The sequence below is a fragment of the Boleophthalmus pectinirostris genome, unplaced genomic scaffold (genome assembly GCF_026225935.1).
Source record: "Boleophthalmus pectinirostris isolate CB_2022bp ecotype Guang Dong unplaced genomic scaffold, ASM2622593v1 HiC_scaffold_14, whole genome shotgun sequence".
NCBI classification, from domain to species: Eukaryota; Metazoa; Chordata; class Actinopteri; order Gobiiformes; family Gobiidae; genus Boleophthalmus; species Boleophthalmus pectinirostris.
Window position 1 is genome coordinate 30,130,541 of NW_026571047.1, and position 23,731 is coordinate 30,154,271.

Here is a 23,731-nt window from a genome sequence, read left to right on the forward strand (position 1 = left end):
TACTTATTCCTATTTACATACAAGTTAATGTTAAACAAGTTCATGTTAAAACATTGTGTTGAAATTACATTTTTCTTAAAGTTTCAGGTTGTTCATAATATTATAATATTTTGTAAAAGAAAGAGTTCATCAATTAAAACAGATTTCTGTAATAGATTTGTGTTTCTCTGCACAAATATTTGAACTTATTGTTATTTTTGGGGTTTATATGACATGAGTTTTCTGATCCGGCCCCTTTGGGATCAAAGTAGGTTGGATACGACCCCCGGACCAAAATGAGTTTGACACCCCTGGACTAGGGCGTTTTTTGACGCTCCGGTCTGAACGGTACTTTAGTCTGTCTACAAACACAACTCCTGGTTTGTTTGTGATGACGAACCAACATTATAAAACAGATATAATATAAATAGCGTAATATAGTCTGTGTATTTTTATGTTACTTCAAAACTTTCTCACAATACAATTTAAGAGACCATTTTATTCTAACTACCGTATTTTCCGGGCTATTAGACGCGCTCTTAAGCCTCCAACCGCATCAAAAAATGACTGCGCGTCCCACAATCCAGATACACGAATCCACTCGGGTCTCCCAGCACGACTTCAGTAAACTATAAAGCCGCAAAAACACACACGGAGCAGACAGCGACCCCACAGCAAAAAACACCCACAGACACACTCATCACTCCACGCCGACGAGGAACGGAACGGAGGAACAAACTGAAAAAGCGAGCGCAATGTGCCGCTTCTATACACAACTGAACAACTGAGTCACTGCGAACACGCCAACAATCCGTTGGTCCCAGACAGCACCTCCCTACACACCACAACTGAACAAAGCCCAGAGTCACCGTGAACGACACAAACAAACAAAACCACTCACCCATCACACTGTTGTGTTTCCTTTAAAGTCCGGTGCGGTTTATTTGTGAAAAAAGTTCAAAAATAGACCATTTAATGCCTTATAACGCCTTATAATCCAGAGCGACTAATAGCCCGGAAAATACGGTACTACTGACTGATTTACTGTATTTTTTGGAGTACAAGTTGCTCTGGAGTATAAGTCGCACCAGCCAAAAAATGTGTAATGAAGAAGAAAAAAAATATACAAGTTGCACTTTTTGGGGGAAATTTATTTTATAGAATCATACACCGGAGCGACTAGTCTGAAAAATATGGTAATTCAGAATCACTCAAACTTTTGTGAATGCAACAAAACACAACTCCAGGTCATTTTTTGACGAGGAAACGGCATTCTAAAGAGGCTTAAAACTCACAATAGTCCATTTTGTGTAATATAAAAACAGAACCAAACAAGTCTGTGACAAACCCGAACTAGGACACTCTTTGTACGCAAAAACTCCCATTCAGCATTCACTCTATGGCCTAGAATTCAAATTAAAAGAGTACAAACATTGACAGCACGTGTTCGGAGGGTGATTTCAAACTCTTTGGTGTTTGGCTAAATCTACTTCTTTCTTTTTACGCTTCCGTTCGCATCTCTGTCGAAGAACACTACAAAAAAGAAGAGAGAGACACCTTTATCAAAGAAATGACAAGCTGCTACATTTTCATTTTCCATTCCGTAATTTCACGTTTTACTGAGAATTGCAAAACACACTCTAAAATCTGTTATGAAGGCTGGAAGTTCTTTCAGGTGCAGACTTATCAAGTAATTATTTCTATTCAGACTTCTGCCAGAAAAAAATAGAAGTAGTAATTAAACGATATAAAAGCCACATTGAAAAGGCAGCACTTGGACATTTCAGAATAGGTTTCTTTTCAAACATTTGTTCTTCTGGTCTTGTTTTTTGCATGTTTTAGTCTGTTTGCTGAGCTTTTTACATTGATTTCCTAATTCACTTCAATTTGATTCAATGAAGGTACAATTTCAGGTTTGGAAAAACCTTAATCTCTTATAAACTTTGTCTAAAATGATTGAATCCCTTTGACGATATACTGATGATTAGTCATATTTATAGCAACACTGTATAACTTTCTGGAGGTGGCATGTCACCTGCAGGATTCCATGGAAGTAGAAAATTAAATAAGTTTTATATTTTATGTTGTGGAATATATATAGCCAAAATTTCATTGGGAACAAACAGGAGAGGCTCTTTTCCAAAGTCAGGAGTCATTTTTGTGGAGATGCAAGCCCACTCACTTTAAGTTTTTCAGTGCAATAAACAATGAAGAAAAAACAAACAAAAAAGCACGTTTTATTTTCGTCAAATTATTATTTTTTTTTTTGGCTAAAAAGCTTACACGGTGGGGCTTTATTCCTGCATTTTTAGTTTGAATTTAAAGTTCATTACATATATATATATATATATAGCCAACAAAATTTCCCTGGAAATAAGCTCGAGTCAGGTTTATGGAGATGCAAGCCCGCTCACAGTAAGTTTTCAGTGCAATAAATAAATAACAAAATGAAACAAAAAACAAACAAAAAACAAAAACATGCTTTTATTTTCGTCAATTTTTTTTAAACTAAAACATGAAACGGTGCAATTTTTAAAACGTTAAACTGCAATTTTTAGTTTCAGTTTGAAGTCCATTAACATTTTATGCTATACTTCAACCACAACAAGACGTCTCTATGATCTCTGTCTCATCTTTATCTGTATTTAAAGCAACACTGCGTAACTTTCTGGAGGTGGCATGTCACCTGCAGGATTCCATGGAAGTAGAAAATGAAATACGTTTTATATTTTATTTTGTAGAATAATATATATATCCAAATTAACAAAATTTCCATGGAAACAAGCAGGAGGCATCTCTTCTCCAGTTAAGTCAGGAGTCAGGTTTGTGGAGATGCAAGCCTGCTCATAATAAGTTTTTCAGTGCAATAAACAATGAAAAAAACAAAATGAAAGCAAAGCAAAACACAAAACAAAAATAAAAAACATGCTTTTATTTTCATCTATTTTTCTGGGGCTTTATTCCTTCTTAGTTTGAATTTAAAGTTCATTAACATATTATTAAATACTTGAACCACAGCCAAGACGTCTGTATGACAATATAACGGTGACATGATAGATAAAAATTTGTATTTAAAGCAACACTGCGTAACTTTCTGGAGGTGGCATGTCACCTGCAGGATTCCATGGAAGTAGAAAATTAAATCCGTTTTATATTTTATGTTGTCGAATATATATTGTGGAATATGTGCAAGCATGTTTTTCAGAGCAATAAACAATGACAAAACAAAACAAAAAATATGCTTTTATTTTCGTCTATTTTTTTAGCTAAAAATATTACACGATGGGGTTTTATTCCTGCAGTTTTTAAAGTTCATTAACATTAACAAAAAAAACAAAACACAAACACAATACAATAAATATTTTTAAATTTTCGTCAATTCTTTTTAATAAAATGTTACACGGTTGGACTTTGTTTTAGCATTTTTTACATGATTCCTGCTTGATTCCATGAAAATTGAATGTTAAAACCAAACTTCAGAACAAGTTTTACGTTTTATACTGTGGAATATAATCACAGAATTTCCATGGATACAAGCACAGGCTCTTCTCCCATTAAGCCAAGAGTCAGGTTTGTGGAGAAGCAAGCCTGTTTCTCATTACGAACGCATTTTTAGCACAATAAACATATCCAAAATGAAAAAAAAGGTATATTTATTTTGATGGGCCTTTATTTGAACCTAGTATTTTGTGCCTTTTGCTTTCCTCAAGGACCGAACTTGTACCTTTTTAGCATTTCTGTTTGATTATAATCTGCATATTGATTTGAAATTCATAGAAGTCTCGTATCAAAGCTTGCGTAAAAAACTTTAAAGCGCATTCTGATCTTCCCGCAGGGGCCTACCTCTTGACTTTTAAGGACACGTTCTTCGACAGATCAAAAGTTTGTCAGATCGTGGCGTCCATCCTCGTCGGAAAAGATCAGAAAGTCTGCATCACTTTGCCCAGACCAGCAATTATGAAGGTACTTGTTCTCGTCATCTGTTGTGTAAGAGAAAGACCATTGGGTTCCAGACTGGGGTTTTTAAGTGCAGTTTCAGCTCATTAAACTGGACTCCACTGTTTTTGTCTATGGTCATTTTTTATTTATTTTTTTCTTGGTTTTGATGTAAGCTGTTGACCTCTCGACCGAGTTCAGGCCTCATTAAGGGGCGGTATTCATGTTTTGCGGCTGACGTCATTAAAACTTCCTGTGGGAGTGATTCTAACTGAAGCTCAAATTAGACTTTAATCTGAGTTTTATTTGAAGAGAAAGAGCTGATTTACTTAAACGTGCATTGTGTAACTTTTCTGGTGGAGGGTCCGTCAATTGCTTTTCTCCATGGGGATGTTATTGCTTTGTCTGGAATGTTTCACAGTATGGCTTTAAATGTTTCGATCTTCATGAAGACCAAAACCGGACCAAGTTACAGGCAGGGTTCCCACGGTCATGGAAATCCTGGAAAAGTTATAGAAATTGAAAGTGTTATCTTCCAGGCCTGCAAAAGTCATGGAATGTTGTGAATTCAATGAAAGCTTTGGAAAAGTCATGGAATTTTAGTATCTCTTTCGCGCAACTAAAGCGTTCTGTTAATTTCTCATTAGACTGTTATGATTATTTCTAAACGTCTGCGCCTTTTGTTTGAAAGAGACGACAATAAATGCACTGAGTATTTTGAATGTTAAAAACGGTAATACCAGGGGACTATTTTTAGGACTTGAGACTTGACTTGATAAAATGGACTAAGACTTGGGACTCGACTTGGACTTGAAGGTCAATGACTTGGGATTTGACTCGGGCTTAAGGCCTGTGACTTGAGAAGCACTTTTAAATCTGAATTCTTTCTATTCTGACTGTAATGATTCACACTAAGACATTTAAAAAGGAAAAATAAACATTTCTACAACTCTATAAATATTCAAATATAAATATACTATGATTTTTTTATGATTATCTTAAAATTCATATAAATTTCTATATTTGGTACTTTATCTTCAAGATTTGAAATGACTTGAAGCTCAAAGCAGACGACTTGGACTTTATTTGGACTTATGGGCCAGTGACTCGAGACTCGACTTGGACTTGCCTGTATTTGACTTGGGACTTGACTCGGACTTGAGGTCAAAGACTTGAGACTCACTTGAGACTTGCAAAACAACTTGGTCCCACCTCTGCCGTAAAGTCATGCAAAATTCACTTTAGGTCATGAAAAAAGTCATGGAAAAGTTTAGAAATTTTGTTTTGAAAGTGAAAAGGAGTGGGAACCCTGTACAAGTCAGATCTGTGGAGAGGTGACCCCCTCACAGTCAGAGTGTCTGTTTTTCTAGGTATTTTTGAGCTATAAAACAACTTGTAATTGAATAGATGTAAAGTAAAGCTGTTTAATGTCATACTGTGGAACATACCAGGCAGAGCAATGACGTATCCATAGAAACAAGAAGGTGACGAACCCCCAACCAAAAAGTTACACGGTGCACCTTTAATCAGGACTTATATTTGGCTGTATCAGGTTTTTTTTTTAAATGTATTTTTATCATGCGCAAACCAGGAAGTGCTCTGTTCTTTTCATATGTGATGTTGAAATATTCATGTTTTAATAAAATTGTCTTGTCTGTATTTCAGCCGATGGCTTTATGGACCGGGAAACAGATCTTCAGCCTCATTTTGAAACCAGGAAACGACTGCCCGGTTAAAGCCAATCTGAGGACCAAAGGGAAGCAGTACTGCGGCAAAGGGGAGGATCTGTGCCACAACGACTCATGTAAGCATCGAAGCATCGGCTCTTTCGATTGGCTGCGCTCTAATTGATGGTGTCGTACTCCCGGGTGGCGCGCGAGGAGCAGTCAGTTTGAGATTGGCTCCAGAGGCTCCCCGTATTCATCTTACGGCTCGAAGTCTGTTCATTCACTCAGATTAAATCTTTACCGTCGTATTGATACTTTGCAATGACGTCATGCTGGGGGTGTTCTACGTGTATGTTTACTGGAAACTAATTCACACAACAAACAAACACAAAATGGATTTAAACGGCACATTTTCAGCAGCTTGTGAGCAACATGAGCGCTCGTGGTCCTGTTTACGTGTTTGATTATCAACAAAAAAGGTGAGAATGACTAACTGGAAAAACTCTGTAATGGTATTTGAGAGGAACTTCAGCTCATCTGTTGTAGTTTCAACTACCGTATTTTTTGGACTATAAAGCACACCGGATTATAAGGCACAATATCAATAATGTTGAATTCTCTTGTCTATTTTCATACATAAATTGCACTGGATTATAAGGCGCATTAAACAAAACAAACGGACGACACTTGAGACTGATCCTTAGTCCAGACGTCCACGATCCATCGGCAGATCGTGGTGTAATTCGCCCGGCTTTACCTCCCTGTCTTGGTGAATATGTATTATGAATGTGAATGTGGGTGGATCATTTGTTTGTTTTTTTATTCCCTACGAGGACGACTCAAATATACATTAAGTAATAATGTGTTTAATGCAGCATTGCGCACATTTGTTTACATTTTACAGAAAGGAAACTTAAAACCACATGGCTTATTTGCATAAACTATAAGTGCTGAAAAAACACTCTCTCACTCACTTCTTGTGCGCTGATGCGGTTCAGCTTTTGTCAGACTAAAGGACACGACTCAGTGGAATATGAGTGTTCTCTCTGCGACAAGGTGACGGCGGCATCGTGCACTGAGTCAACACAGAACTATTCTTCACCCTTTACTCCATGAGGTTCCTGTCTACAGTTACCGTAATGCTCAGACAATCTATCAAGCGGTGCGGCCTCGTATCTTACCAAAGTCGTACTAAAACATTTTGACAGATTTTTGAGCGCCGTGTACCACATAAAATTGGTTTGAGGTCCATAAGCACAACCAGAATTAATACATAAGACACACTGTCGATTATTGAGAAAATTACCGTATTTTCAGGGCTATTAGTCACGCTCTTAAGCCTCTAACCACATCAAAAAACGACCGCGCACCCCACAATCCAGAGCGCCCGATACACAAATCAACTCGGGTGTCCCAGCACGACTTCAGTAAACGACAAAGCCGCAAACACACGCAGAACATGCAAACACACACGGAGCAGACAGCGACCACACAGCGAAAAACACCCACAGACACACTCATCACTCCACGCCGACGAGGAACGGAACGGAGGAACGAACTGAAAAAGCGAGTCCAATGTGCCGCTTCTAGACACGACTGAACAACTGAGTCACTGCGAACATGCCAACAAATCCCTCCCTACACGCCACAACTGAACAAAGCCCAGAGTCACCGTGAACGCCACAAACAAACAAAACCACTCACCCATCACACTGTTGTTTCCTTTAAAGTCCAGTGTGGTTTATTTGTGAAAAAAGTTCGAAAATAGACCATTTAATGCGTCTTATAATCCAGAACGCCTAATAGCCCGGAAAATATGATAAATGATTTCAAGTGCGCCTTATAGTCCGAAAAATACGGTAAGTCTTCTTTTGTAGTTCCAACTAATTTTTCTGGTCAGACTTTGTTAAAATACAACTCAGATTAAAGTCTAACAAAGCCTCAGACAGAGCAGCGCCTACAGTTAGGAAATGTGGATGACATCGGCTGCAAAGTATCAGTAATGACACTTTTTTTTTAAGCTACTTTGAAAATATATTTTTGTTTATTGACGCTGACAGAGACACTGAACTTTGTGTCAGTTTTTGTTTCCCACATGACTCAAGTGAAGGCGTATTTATTACAGAAATATAAACCATAATTCAGGTCCAGTTTGTATTTTGACAGTTAAAAGCACATCCTGCCACACAATTTAGACTCAATTTTTATGCTGTGGGCGAGTTCACCTCTTCTGTGCTCTATATCCTTGTGAGAATGGTGAAACGTCAGCGAATTACAGCTCCAGTGGGAGACATGATCTGTATGAAGTAAAGGTCACTATTGATTGACTGTTTGCTGGCTTTAAAGCTGAAGTCAACAAGCCCAGCGCCGTAATTGAACACAATTTACACGATGATTCTAGAAATTACAGACCATATGTGTTTAGTTATTGTATTAATAATGGATCTAAACCAAAGAGACATTGGTCAAATCTGCGTTTTAAATCCTTATTGAGATTCGGTGATATTGTCATCAAAATGTCACCAAAATTTGAGCAATGAAGATTTCGGTTCGATTTTTTTATTCATTTCCAAAAGATATGAATGAAATCAATGAATTAATGAATGCAGAAAAACACAAATACATTAAATAAATAAATAAAGGTACATTATGTAATTCTTTATTTTTAGTCTGTCTACATGTCCAAAGCTCAAAATGCTCTGTTCCACCTTGTGATGTCATGAAGTGAGGGTTTTCAAGTTACTAGCTACTATTTATTACTTCTAGTTCAGTAGAGATGGGAAATTCTGGGGATGACAGCTAGGAGTGTGCAAAAATATCAAAACATTGAGATATCGTATCGTTTAATTTTGATGCATCAGCCGGTTTCACTTTTTGGAAACCGTCTGACCTCACAGCATTAGGATTCGTTCGCTCGACGGTAGGCGGGTACTTTTTTATTTAATCATTCGCTGCTATTTGGTTGTGACATATATAATGCGTAGGAAGAAGAATAACGTCTTTCCCCTTGATAAAATTCACCAAACATTCTCTTTGTTCCGGCTTTAAATCCTCAATCTCGCGAATCGTTGCAAACACAGAATGTCTGTTTTCGTCTACATCCATCTCGACGCTTTGTTTACTGTTGTGCTGTTCCACAAATGGGACCCAGACAGGCGCTTGAGTTTGACGTTAGGGATGTCCCGATCACATTTTTTTGCCCTCGAATCAGAGTCCGAGTCCTTTGATTTTGAGTATCTACCGATACCGAGTCCTGATCCGATATTTCTATAAAACATTATAAAATTAACTAAGAGCAAAGAATAAAGATCCAGGATGTGTGGGGGGATCAGACTGTGTTGATTTGAAAGTGTAGTATTTGGGCTGACCTTAGTGTGAAAAATCAAATGTCCAAAACGTAAATTTTTTTTAATTAACTTTTCTAACCACCCCAACGTCCGGGGTTCTTGAATAGCGTCCAGTGTATTCCGATTCCTGACCTAGTCGCTGGAGAGAAATGAAATTGAGCGGAGGCACTTGGCGGCAGTTTTGTTGCTTGTTCAGAGGAAACTTTTCACTGTTTTGATGATTAAAATGGCTGTTTTTCATATTAACTTCGTACAAGAAGTGGTTTAACAAAGCCTTTGGTATCACAGACATGATTTAGTATTTATTTTTTATTGAACCGTATCAAATTGTAAGTGCACTGTATCGAGGCATGTATTGTATCGGCAACTTCTTAATGATATCCAGCCCTAATGACATCACAAGGTGGATCAGAGTGTTTTCTATTTGAGAGAAAAACTCCGCTTAAATATGCAGGGTTTGTGTGTTAAACGTGTGAATGAAACAAAACAACAACAGCAACTCATGTTTATGTGTTTATATCGACTCACACTCTCCGCCGCTGCCTCATCTGTCCATATTTATTTTAGCACAACTCTGCAAAAACCGCATGGCCATTACATTACCGTGAAAATGGTTAAACTGACTGTTCCTCTGATTGGTCTGGGATGTAATAATTATTTTCGTGACTTGGTTCTGTCAAAAGTTCACGCTCCGGGGCCTCCACCTCTGAGCCGGGATAATAAAACGTCCGTCGTAATTCTATTCTCTCGCACACGCTAATGTAGCTTTTGGCACTAGTGATTACCCCAGTGTGAAAGACCTGCCTATTATGTCCACGGAGACCGAAGCCACCGGGGGACCCGAGGAGGGAATGAGACGGGGTAAAGTCCAGGCTTTCTGTCCAATTATTTTCAATTGTCCACCGTGAAAAATCAGGGCACTCAACCCCTCTGCTGCATTATAAATAGGTTTTGAGACTGTAAAAATGTACAGCTTTTTGTAGATATCGAAGTTTTATAAGAAAAACTTTAAAGCTGCATTGCGTAACTGTTCTGGTTCGGGGTCCGTCACCTGCTTGTTGCTATGGAGATGTCATTGCGCTGCCTGGAATGTTCCACAGTGTGACATTAAACAAATCGACTTTACATTACAGTGGTTTTATAGCTCAAAAATACCTACCGTAAATTCCGGACTATAAGCCGCAAGTTTTTTTCTCACATTTTGAACCCTGCGGCACAATAAAATGAAGCGGCGAATATATGGACAGGATTCTTTGTTTGGCACATTGTTTGTTCATATTTACGGTCTATGGTTTGGCAACACAGCAGATACAATGCAGCCTGAGTGTAGAAAACGCCCCTGTGTGTGCTACACTAGCTCGCGATATTGTCAGCACTAAAACAGTTTGATAAAACAAGGTATGACGCTAAATGAACGTTAGTGAGGGGGATATGTCTTACCTGTCTGCGTAAATGACGAGAAGAAACGTCTCAAACTTCAGTAGATGGACATCCACTCATACCTGACTGATAGAACTAGTCCCTCCCCCAAGAGAGTCTGTCCTGTCTGTATCATGTCAGTGTCTTGGAGGATTTCAGCAGATTTCAGAGGCTCTTTCTGCAGGAGACATGTGCAGTAGAGCGCGGGGAGAGACGGGGGATTGATTGTGTTTTGAACTGTTATTTTGCGCTTCATACACACACCCTCCTCATGGAAAACACACGAAGAAATACACATGATGCAGCTTTCAAGTTAAAGGCGATTGATGTGTATGTAGAAGAAGGAAACCTCGACATCAGTGAGTCGATGGTGAGATTTTGGCGACAGCAGCGTGACGAACTGACTCAACGCAAAAAGACGACAAAAACTTTCAGAGGGGATAAAAGCAGACGACCCGAACTTGAAAACGTTCTTGAAGACGTGGGCACCTGCGGCTTATATTCAGATGCGGCCTATATACCTACAATTTTTTAATTTAGTTGATGCGGCTTATATTAAAGTGCGCTCAACAGTCCAGAAAATACGGTAGAAAAACAGGCATTCTGATTGTGAGTGGGGGTCGCCTTTCCATAGATCTGACCTGTAACTTGGTCTGGTTTGACCTCCATGAAGATAGAAAGGTTTAAATCTCCCCCGCATTTGTTCAGTTACAGGTGTTTAATAGGTCAAAAATACCTTGAAAAACATGAATTCTTACCTTGTGCAGGCTCGCTTCTCCATAGATCTGATCATTAACCTGCCTCTCTTGTGATTACTGAGTTTATTTCCATATTGTGGAATAATCAAGGCAAAACGGTAATACCTCCATGGAGACAAGAAGGTGACAGACTCTCCAACAGGAAAGTTACACGGTGCAATTTTAATCGATGATCTTTGTCCACACAAGTTACAAATTTAGTTCCCTCCTCCAAATAGAAGTTTTCAGACATTTTAAAAATAACTCCTCATTCTGCGTTAACATCATTTTGTATTTTATCACCTCAGTAAATCTTTTCTCAGTTGTCTCATGAAGTATTTTTCGTTTTTAATGGACGATAAAACACCTCGTGGATTCATTTTTCACCTTCAAAAATGGCGTCTATTAGTCATACGCATCTCACATCTCCGGCTCAGCGCTAATTACCAAGACCATTACTCGTCTCGTTTTATTCCGCGACGATAAAGATATAACTCAAAAACTCATATCTTTTAGTTCTGAGTGAGTTCTTAATCTTAAGGAGTTGTTTTGTTTCATTCACACATTTGTAAATTCAATGAAAGTTTTGAAAAAGTCATGGGATTTTAGGATTTATTTCACTCAACTACAGCGTTCTGTTAAGCACCTTTCGTTTAAAAGAGACGACAATAAATGCACTGACAGGATTTTGAATGTTAAAAAACTATAATCCCAAACCATAAGGTGAGTGGAAACATTTCATATTTAGCCCTAAAAGTCTAATCAATTCTACACATGTAGGTGCCGTAAAGTCATGGAAAATTCACTTTAGGTCATGAAAAAGTCATGGAAAAGTTTAGAAATTTTGTCAGTGAAAAAGCGTGGGAACCCTGCATGTGGAAATAAAGTAACTGCTCCACTGTGTTTTTTAAATACGGCTTCACTTGAGTCATTTGGATAATTTCAGCCTGTTTAGAATTGCCAGTTTCAGCTGAACTAAATGTAAAAGGAGCTGTTAACTTGAAAACTACTGCTTCATGACATCACAAAGGGGAACCGAGTATTTTGAACTTGGAAGATGTAGACCAGGAGTGTCAAACTCATTTTGGTCCGGGGGCCATATCCAACCGACTTTGATCCCAAAGGGGCTGGATCAGAAAACTCATGTCATATAAACCCCAAAAATAACAATAAGTTCAAATATTTGTGCAGAGAAACACAAATCTATTACAGAAATCTTTTTTAATTGATGAACTCTTTCTTTTACAAAATATTATAGTATTATGAACAACCTGAAACTTTAAGAAAAATACAATTTCAACACAAAGTTTGAACATGAACTTGTTTACAATTAACTTGTAGAAATAGGAATAAGTAAATTTTTGTTGTAAAATCATGCACTCGGCTCCACTTGTCTCATGTTTGACATTTTTCTGATGAGGGTGTCACGGTCAACAGTCAAAACGATCGTCCTTTAAGAGCTTTTGGAAAGAGACAAGTCTTCATTTGTGCTGCTCTGGTGGGAGGGGCCACGTACAGAGACGCTGGAGACGCTGCTGTGATCAACACCACAGAAAATTACCAATATTTTAATAAAAAATAGAATTAAAATATTTGAGTAGAAAATCAGCCGAGGGCCAGATTAAAGGTCTTGGAGGGCCGAATCTGGCCCCCGGGCCGCATGTTTGACACCTGTGATGTAGACAGACTAATACTAAAGCATTTCTCAAACATGTGTGAAGGAAACAAAACACAACTCCGGGTCTGTTTTGGAGGATATAGCAGCATTAAGACTAAAAACTCAAAAGGGTCAATTTTGTGTAATATAAGACCTTTTAACACTTGTGAGAAAACTGAAATGAACTCCTAAACTACAAGAATCAAGAACAATTTCAGGTCTAAACTACAGTGTTAGCTGGTTATACATTTATACATATTTTGTTATTTGTATAGCATTTACAGCCTTTGGTTTCCACACATTTGATTTCAGTCCGTGTATCATTCGTTCATTCGTTTTTCAAAATAAAACCAAAAATAAGAAAACGAAAAAACAACTATTTTCTTCATTATTTGTCTCCAAAACCAAAATTAAAAAATAGATAATGATTAGTTTTTTCAGTTTTCGATTTTGTGTTTAAATGAAAAATGGAAAAAACGGATAACGACTGTTTATCGTTTACGTGACTTAAACTGCGATGCCGGACGTTTGTGCCACATACGTCTAAACCAGGACTAAAACAAGACTAAAACAGGACAAAACTTGGTTTAAACTAGGTCTAAACCAGGGCTGCACCGGGACTAAACTAAAACTAAACAGTCCTGGTCTCCGTTCCGATCTCACTCCTGGTCTGGATCCGGTCTCAATCCTGGTCTTGTCCCGATCTCAGTCCTGATCACCCGACAGTCTACGTGGGCGCACCTCCGTCCCGACACTCAGTCCAGGTTTAGTCCAGGTTTAGTCCTGGTTTAGTCCTCTTTTAGTCCCGTTTTATTCCTGTTCTAGTCTTTGTTCAGTCCTGGTTCAGTCCTGGTTCAGTCCGTATGCGGCGCAAAAGTTTCGCAGTTTAAATTACAGAAACAGGAAACAGCCGTTATTGATTTTTTCCATTAATCATTTAAACACGAAAACTGAAAAAATGGACGTTATTCGCTTTTTCATTTTGGTTTTGGAGACAAATAATCAAGAAAATAGTTGTTTTTTTTATTTTCTTATTTTTGGTTTTATTTTGAAAAACAAATTAACTATACATTAAATTACACAGATTAAATTAATACTTTTTTAAGCATTTCCCTTGTCAATCTCCATATGTTCTTAAACTCAATTTTCACCTTTTCAAGTATCCTCTCTTAGTCATACTCTTACACGTAAAGCAAAGTGTTAATTGCTTGTGATGCTATTAAAGCTCTTGTCTGTTAAAGTCCACATGACAGATTGCACTTATGTTAGATTTAGTTTTGTAGTTAACATAATCATATAAGGTTTGCTAAAAGTCTTACATAGACAATTTTGGTACAGTTTGTTCTTTGAGTTCCTGCTTCAACATGGGGAGTAGATACATGGAGGTAGAGCTGGGCATTTGAGCAAATTAATCCGATTTATACAGGTTTTTAGGGATGTAACAATAACTGAAATATCGTGATATCATCAAAAGTGTCTGAGTAATATCGTGGACCGTCACAATTTATATAATCTCAATTCTCTTTGCTTAAATTTGTCGTTATGGTGCAGCATGAGCTAAAAGAAACAGAGGGAACTACATAGACCATGATCCTTTGCTCTGTTTCAGTCCAGTTTACACGATGAAATAACTTATTAAGCACTTTTAGATCTTAACCTTTTAGTTTCTGACAAATCCAAAGTTTTGTCAAGGTATTTTTTAAAGGAAAAAGTAGTATATTTAATAATAATTTTGTTTGCCTCTACAAAATATCGCAATAAATATCCTACCGTGAGATGTATAAAAATCGTGAAAATATCGTACAGAGAAATTTGGATATCCCTAGATTTTAATACTCAAGATGCTGAAGAATTGTGAAATCAAGAATTATTATGAAACAAGCATACTTCTGACTATCTTACTTGCGAAGTTATTGTTACTGTTGTATAAATATCCATGATGGTCATTAGGGATGGGCATGATTAGTCGATTAATCGAATAATTGATCATTAAGAATTTCATCGATTAAGTTAATTTTAATGGACAAACCGAATGTAGGTTGCTGTGCGTAGCCTGACCAAACGGGTCCGTACATGTGTCTCTGCATCAGAAGGAGCGAGCAAACACAGTCGGTCAGTCTGCAACGTACTGAAGTGCAAATGCGAATGATGTGCAACGATGACTTGCACAAGAAATTCCACGCTTTCCGTTCCGGTCGGGACAAGCGGGAGGCCATGTGCACAGTGTTTCAGTGTCCAGTGGGAAAAAGTTTTACCAGGTGAGAGTCGCGCAATGTGGATGACGAGTCCCCACCTCCCTCCCCCCGTACGGTGTCCTGGTTTTGACAAACGCAAATCTGGTCACACTAACCTGTATTCACCTGAGTCATGTCTTTTAATCCAACAGAAGTTGAACCGCATCGGCGACACAAGAGCTGTTTTTTTACCTTTGCTTATTTTATGCAAATTAGCGATGCGGTTTTAAGTTTCGTTTCTGTGAGAGTTGCGCAAAACTGAATTAACATTATAATGTCAAACGGGCTGATGTGGCTCTAGAGTCGTTACAGTTTATATGTCGTAACGTTGAATTTATTTATGCAGATTAGTAGTGCAGATAGTAATAATAATGATGATCATTTTAATATAAAAACGTTAATGATTAATCGATAATCGATCGTTAATTCTTCCGACGATCGATTAAGAAAATTTCATCAAATGCCCGTCCCTAATGGTCATATCTCCCAGCCCTACGTAACTCTTACCTACAACTATTCCGTAAACAAGGACCAGTGCTCGTCTAATATACACAGTAGTTATGCTTTAATCGATACAATTGACAGGCAACACCTTTTCTTTTTCTTAAATCAATGTTTAAACTGTGAGAAAATGTAAAATTTTAATCCATTGTAATCAAATGTCGTCTTCTCTGAACACTCAAAAACACTGTTCACATTTTGCCTGGATTGTTGCGTCACAGATGAGAATTCAGATTACTATTGAGCAGTTTTTAAGTCCATGAACCATCACCGGACTCACTGTGTGGTCAAATTGTGTTCACAACAAACACATGGCTCTGTTAAAGTGTGTTATCCAAATGTAGTGTTTATTTTAAATGAGAAAATTTGAAATACTTATCCAAAGGTGACCAAAAGTGTCTTTAAATGGTCCGGTATTACACAAAATTGGCTCTTGTGAGCTTAGAGCCACGTTAGATAGAAATCCTTTATCTCCTCAAAAACAAACCTGGAATTTTGTTTTGTTTCAATCACGCATGTTTGAGTAATCCTGACTTGTTAGTTTGTCTGCATTTCCAAAGCTCACAATACTCTGGTCCACCTTGTGATGTCATGAAGCGGTAGTTTTCATGTTAGCAGCCCCTTTTTACCTTTAGTTCAGTAGAGATTGGCAATTCCAGGCCTGAAATCATCCAAATGCTTGTAGTGAAAGTGCATGGAGTTTAAAAACACAATGGACATGACATCACAGGGTGGAACAAAGTGTTTTTTGTTTGAAAGAAGAACTAAATCTGCAGGGTGTGTGTGTTAAACATGTGCGAATGAAACAAAACACAGCTCCAGGTCTGTTTGTGATGCGAAAACAACAAACACAGCTCAGAAAATCCTGTAATATGGGATCTTTAAAAGTGAATTAAACCCGTAAGAATACATAATATGTGTTTTTTATTTGTCCCTGTGCTTCTTCTCAGTCGTGGTGATCCATAACAGTGAGCTGATGTGTGGGAGTCTGGACAAAGGAACTCTGGGATCTGGCTCCAAAAACAACATCTTCTACATCCTCCTGAGAGATTGGGGCCAGCTGGAAGCCGCCAACGCCATGTCCCGCCTCGCACGCCTCGCTCCCGTATTTCTGTGTACGTGCGACTGTATTTTCAAATTTATTTAATTAAATATTTATGATTACATATATATATTTTATGAGGTTTTGAGTCTAGGGTTTGTTAAGCAGATGTACAGTCCTTGCCAGAGGAAACTTGGAATGGTTTCTGTTTTGAAAGAAAGGGAGCACACTGAAATAAGGCTGGAAGGTATGATGATAAAAATATAATTGTGAGCGCATTCTGTAACAGGTTTTTTGGTTTTATTATCATAACGTGACATATTACCCAACCCTGAACCACAATGAATTTCTTCGGTCTAATTTGAAGGTGCATTTTGTAACTTTTCACGTAGAGGGTCCGTCAAATGATTTTTAAAATTTATTTTTTGTATTATTTGTTTATTTTTTTCATTCATGAAGTATAAAAAACATTAAACATACAAGAAACGAATGAAAAGGAGCAGAAAGAAGAGAAATCTTATGTTATCTGCCCCCTTTTCCAGACAAAACATCAACACTGATTGTTACTTTAAAACTTTTCTCCATGTTGATGTTGTTGCTTTGTCTGGAATGTTTCACAGTATGGCATTAAACATTTCTATCTTCATGGAGAACAAACTAAACCAAGATACAGGTCAGATCTGTGGAGAGGCGACCCCCTCTCACAGTCAGAATTTCAGTTTTTCTAGGTATTTTTGAGCTATTAAAGCTATAAAATGTAAAGTAGAGCTGTTTAATGTCACACTGTGGAACATTCCAGGCAGAGCAATGATGTATCCATAGAAACAAGCAGGTGACGGACCCTTTTTTTTAGCTTTCTCCCATCGGCTCATCCCAATCGGCTGCTCGATTCTGGAAAAAATCTTTATCACGATTATTTTGGTCAATACTGAAATCACGATTTCACAATTCAAACCATTATTTTTTTGGTTACACAATGCATTTATTCAGCATTTCTCTCTCTCAAAAAAAAAAACCTTTGTTATTGATCATTTACGCAAAACTTTCAAATTGAAAAAAAAAAAAAAAAAAAAAAAACATTCTACAAATATGAACCTCAGTGCACTTTTATGATGTTTGTTGTATTGATGTATAAAACATAAAATGAATAAAATTACTTTGAACATGAAATAAGGCAGAAAAACATAAATGTATCCAAAATAAACTATATATCCAGCTGTTCTACAATCTCTATATTTAAAAAATAAAATAAATATACTTATTTATATAAAAAATATCCTAAAATAATCTTTGTTAGGCTTTAAATCGTTTTAACTCGATTATGAGTTTGGAGATCGTTTAACACACAAATCGATTTGAGATAAAAATTTGATCAATTGCACGACCTCACAAACATGTTATAATGTGGTTCCCTCATCAAATGCATATCTAAAGAGGTTTTAGAGTCATCCATGCATGTTTGAGTGATTTAGCGATCTCTCCCAGACCCTATTCAAACCTTCTTACATTTAGCTGTAAGATTCTGTACAAAGCTCCGCCCACGAACCTACGCCACCCATGTTCCCACACGACAATTCTACGTAAATATGCGAAAACATGACACAAAAATGTACACAACAACTAAGGCTGGGCGATAAATTTAATTTTGATTGCGATTTAGATTTGTGTGTCAAACGATCTCCAAACTCATATAATCGAGTTGAAACGATTTAAAGCTTAACAATGTTTATTTTGACATATTTTTTTATATAAAAGTATATTTATATCACTTTTTAAATATAGAGATTGTAGAACAGTTGGATATATAGTTTATTTTGGATACATTTATATTTTTCTGTGTCTTATTTCATGTTCAAATTTTATTCATTTTATGTTTTATACATCGCAAAACTGTTCTATGGTTCAATATTTGTAGCCTATATTTATTTTCAGTTTGAAAGTTTTGCATAAATTATCAACAACAAAGCGTTTTTTTTGTGTGAAAAATGCTGAATAAAAACATCGTGCAACTAAAAAATAATCGTTTGAATAATCATGATTTCAATATTGACCAAAATATTCGTGATAATGATTTTTTCCATAATCGAGCAGCTCTAACTACAACTTCACAAACCTGATGCAATGTACAGTCATTTCATTAGCGGGATGAATGTAGATTGTGTTTTGATGCCGCTCTGAAGGGGGAGTGAGTCAACACGGAGAGCAAAGGGAAAGGAGACTCACATAAAACATGTTAATACGTTTCTTTTTTTGACAAATATAGCATTTTCAAAACACAGTGATCAAATACCCTGTGTTTTATGACAAATATTTACCAAAATTGACATTGTACCCATTTTTCTTCTCTTTTCTGTAGCTTTTTTTAGCTTTTTTCCCCACACTAATGAAATCTGGGCACTGTACATTTTTCTATCAGTGAGCATTGGGCAGACGCTGCTTTCGTGAGTGCATTTGAAGTCTGGCAATTTAACCTGGTCAAGGCTATTACTCTGCACAAGCTCACCTCAGAGGACCCTCATGCAATCCTTTTCCTTCATAAGTATTCCTGCTGGAAGAAAATTCACATTTATAAGACCCTGTGGACCTTTCCTGAATAGTTTTAGTTTTACGACGTCTTTTATCAAATGTTTCTCAGTGTTGTTTTCTTAACACAACAACACAGACTTTTAGAGTGTTGAATGTTGTTACCTCCTCAAAAAAACTCGGAGTTGTGTTTTGTTTCATTCACACATGTTTGAGTGATCCTTTAGTGTTTGTCTACATCTTCACAGCTCCGAATGCTCTGTTCCACCTTGTGATGTCATGAAGCTGTGGTTTTGAAGTTATCAGCTAACTTTTACCTTTTGTTCAGCAGAAATTGGCAATTCCACGGCTGAAATCGTTCACGTGATGGTGTATGAGGTTTAAAAACACAGTGGAGCACTTCCTGTATTACCGCATGACATCACAAGGTGGAGCAGAGTGTTTTCTGTTTTTGACTAGAACGAGGGTGTGTGAATGAAACAAAACAAATGTCAGGGATATTTTTGATGAGGAAACAAGATATATATATATGTATAGTTCAGAAAATATGATATAATAATATAAATATAATATTCCGTATTTTTTGGACTATAAGGTGCACTTCAAATCCTTGAATTTCTCAAAATCGAAAGTGCGCCTTATGTATTAATTCTGGTTGTGCTTACTGACCTTGAACCGATTTTATGTGGTACACAGCGCTCAAAATGTTTTAGTACGACTTTGGTAAACTATGAAGCCGCATCGCTTGATGGATTGTTGAAGCATTAGGGCTACTGTTGTCAGGAGCCTCACAGAGTCGTGTCCTTTAGTCTGACAGAAGCTGAACCACATCAGCAGCACAAGGAGTGAGCTGTTTTTTTCTTATAGTTTAGGCAAATGAGCCATGTAGTTTTAAGTTTTGTTTCTGTAAAATGTAAACAAATGTGCGCAAAGCTGCATTAAACACATTATTACTCAATGTATATTTGAGTCGTCCTCGTAGGAAATAAAAAAATAATAATTAAAAAAATGTAATTATTCACCCACCATTACTGTAATGACAAAGCTTCACTCTGGTTTATGAAAGTTGTGAAAAGTGCTTATGAACTTTAATATTTAGGATGCTCTGCAAGCATCAGGTGAGTGAGGAAAAACTTTGGACCACTGAAAATCACGACCACGATCATGGAAATCCTGGAAAAGTCATAGAAATCGACAATGTTATTTTCCAGGCCTTGAAAAGTCATTTAATTTTAGTATTTCTTTCACGCAACTACAACGTTCTGTTAAGTTCTCATTACACTATTGTGATTATTTCTGAACATCTCCGAACGTCCTTTTGTTTAAAAGAGACGACACTAAATGCACTGACAGTATTTTGAATGTTAAAAAACTATAAAACCAAACCATAAGGTGAGTGGAAAGAGTTAACATTTCATATTTAGTCCTAAAAGTCTGATCTATTCTGCACATGTAGGTGCTGTAAAGCCATGGAGAATCACTTCATGTCATGAAAAAGTCATGGAAAAGTTTTGAAATTTTGTCAGTGAAATAGAGTGGTAACCCTGGAACTACTTCTTTTTTCACATTTAAAAAATCAGGTACAACACTTGAACTTAACTTGAATGTTCGCTGTGCACTGTCTGGGGAAGAGGCTGGTTATAAATTGTTTATGTGTATCATCCAGTCGTAGTACAGAGTCAGTATCTTTCATTTTTGACTTGACTACACCTGAACACAACTCCAGGTCTGTTTTTGATAAGGAAACAAGATTACAACATGACTTAAAGCTCACAACAGTCCATTTTATGTAACATAAAACCTTTAAGTTACCCCAGAGTTCCCTGCACTTCTGGCATATCTTTGGTCTCAGAATCTAATAAAAGTTGTTTGAACTCCTTACAGAAAATGTCATGTTTTATCAAAGCTGACCGCTGTTTGTATTTCACAGCGAACAGAGGCTTCTCCATCGGGATTGGGGATGTGACTCCGGGTCAGGGGCTGCTCAAGGCCAAACAGGACCTGCTGGACGACGGATACACCAAATGTGACGAGTACATAGAAGCTCTGCACACCGGAAAACTGCAGCAACAGCCAGGATGCACCGCCGAGGAGACGCTAGAGGTAAAACATGGGGCACGTTAAAGTACGTTTATTTTTATTAAGGAAAAGCCCCTTGAGGTGAGTCACCTCATTTTCGAGGGGGATCCTTAGCATCAAAAGAATACAACAAGTCGCAAAAATACATAAGTTCGCGTTAAAGGTCTCAAAATAATATCGTGGAGCAACACAATATATCGAATTACAAGTCTCTTCATTTAAATGAATAGTTTTGGCGCAGCAATAGTTAAAAAAACAGCAAACTACATAAACCATGATCCTAATTCGTGTATCGTTCGTTCATTCGTTTTTCAATATAAAACCAAAAATAACAAAATGAAAAAACAACAATTTTCTTCATTATTTGTCTCCAAAACCAAGTTTCAGTTTTCAGTTTTGTGTTTAAATAATGGACGTTTTCGTGACTTAAACTCCGATGCTGGACTTTTGCGCCACATACGGACTGAACCAGGCCTGAACCAGGCCTGAACCAGGCCTGAACCAGGCCTAAAACCAGGACTAAACTGTTTTCAGTTCTGATCTGGTCCCAGTCTCAGTCCTGGTCTCAGTCCTGATCAGGCCCTGATCTGGTCCTGTTCTTGGTCCTGGTCCTGGTCCCGATCTCGGCCCTAGTCTTGACTTCGGTCCTGGTCTCAGTCACGGTCTGGTCCCGGTCTCAGTCCTGCTCTCAGTTCCGGTCTTGGACTCAGTCCTGGTCTTGGACTCAGTCCTGGTCTTGGACTCAGTCCCGGTCTTGGACTCAGTCCTGGTCTGGACTCAGTCTCAGTCTTGGTCTTAGTCCCGGTCTGGTCCTGGACCTGGTTTAGTCTGGTTTTAGTCTGGCATCGCAGACCAGGTCTGAGCCCGGAACTAGACTGGGACTGGCGGGACCAGGACTGAGACTGGGACCAGAATAAAGGAGAGGGGGACAGAGTCTGGTGTAGGTCCTGCTCTATGGAGCTTATTCTGGTCTCTGTTCTGGCTCGTTCTGGTGTCGTATAATATCAGTTGTTTTCCCACGGCAACAGTGTCTCCTCCATGTTGACTCAAAGTTCACGTCTGTCTCAGCTTTATACGTCACTATCAGAACATGGCCCCTGATTGGTTGATGTGACGCGAATATTCACAGAAAGTTAAACATTTTCAACTTTAGTGAGTTTTGAGAGCACCTTCCTCTTTGGAATTCGCACATCAAAGCCAGTTTCATAAATTCGTGCCACTCATTTTGCCTATTCATGCCGCTCAAAATGCTTTACCGCCTTTACATGGGGTTAACATGTAAATCATTCGCCTTTTTAGTTCCAGACGTGTTCGGTTTGAGCACGGCTTTAGTCTGTCTCCATCTCCAAAGCTCGAAATGTTCTGCTCTACCTCGCGATGTCATGAAGAGTAAAATAGTTCGGTAAAGATTGGCAATTCCAGGGCCGAAATTCAGATCTCGGTAAGATTGCGTGTTTTTCAAGTGTTCATTTTAAGAGTGAAAACACCTTTGAAAACCATAATTGGAAAAAAAAAAATTGAACATAGGCTATATTGTGGAACACCCAAGGCAATAACATCACCATGGAAACACGCCGGGAAATACAGCACCACACAAACGTAAAGCGCGACATAAATACAAGCTTTTATTTTTAAATTAAAGCAACCCAATGGGATTTTTGAGTCTTTAACTTGGATGTTTACCGGGCACTATCTGGGGAACGGGTTTATTTTCATGCAATAACAGCGAATTTATTTTGAAAAACGAGATGGAGGACAATTTCTTTACCACTGGTCTCTTTGGGTTTGTACTGTGACAGAGCCGTGAAATATGAGACTATTACCGCGTTGAGACTGTGGCTGCTTTCCCACTCCAAATGTTCTGGAGAGTTGATAATGTTAGTTTTGCTTTTACGACACCCACGGTCTTTCTTGATACAAATCATAATAAAAAAATACAAGTAAATCTGGCTTTTATGAAAACTGCAACGGGGAATTTAAGAAGCAATTTCAAAGTAATTTGTTCTGAGAGTAGAATTTACCAGAGGCTTGAAAAGTTTTATTGCTGTACGTAGAGTTTAATAGTTAAAGTTCAGTGAAAACATCGCAAAAGATCCAGGCGTATATTGGGAGAAAATTAAACAAAACATTGACAAACGTTTAGAGTAAAGATTCAATTTTGAAATTATGTTTTTGGGCAAACGGACAGATGACACTGAAGGAACAAAAAATATATATGTGGAATATTCTGCTGGTCGCAAACAAGAAAGCAATAACCAAAAAATGGATGAGTGACAAACTGCCAAATTTGGAAGACTGAATTAACATTATCGAAGACACTTCATAAATGGAAAGACTGACACTGACACAAAGATTGGAATACGACAGGTACGAGGAAGGCTGGAAACCATGGAAAGACTTTATTAACACTTGAACATAAAAAAAACAAAAAAAACTAAAAGGAACATAGGTTACAATCCCTGTCCACTGCTACTCAAATGTTCAAATATTTTTTTCTTGATTATTTTATTTTATTTATTTATTTTTTATTTAGTTTTTGCTTTGTATTCTCAATGGAAAAAGGAAAGAAAAAAAAAATCAGTACTATAATAGAGAGATATGTGAAGTGAA

General features: G+C 37.6%; 1 protein-coding gene across 1 annotated transcript in view; it reads left to right on the forward strand.

Annotated features, from left to right (window-relative positions):
- polr3a (polymerase (RNA) III (DNA directed) polypeptide A) overlaps positions 1 to 23,731 on the forward strand; it is a 224,469-nt gene that overhangs the window by 55,543 nt on the left and 145,195 nt on the right. Inside the window, exons 13-16 of the mRNA XM_055150075.1 lie at positions 3,815 to 3,942; positions 5,581 to 5,719; positions 16,428 to 16,592; positions 20,973 to 21,145. Coding sequence (XP_055006050.1) covers positions 3,815 to 3,942; positions 5,581 to 5,719; positions 16,428 to 16,592; positions 20,973 to 21,145 — 605 coding nt within the window. The remainder of the gene's footprint in view (positions 1 to 3,814; positions 3,943 to 5,580; positions 5,720 to 16,427; positions 16,593 to 20,972; positions 21,146 to 23,731) is intronic.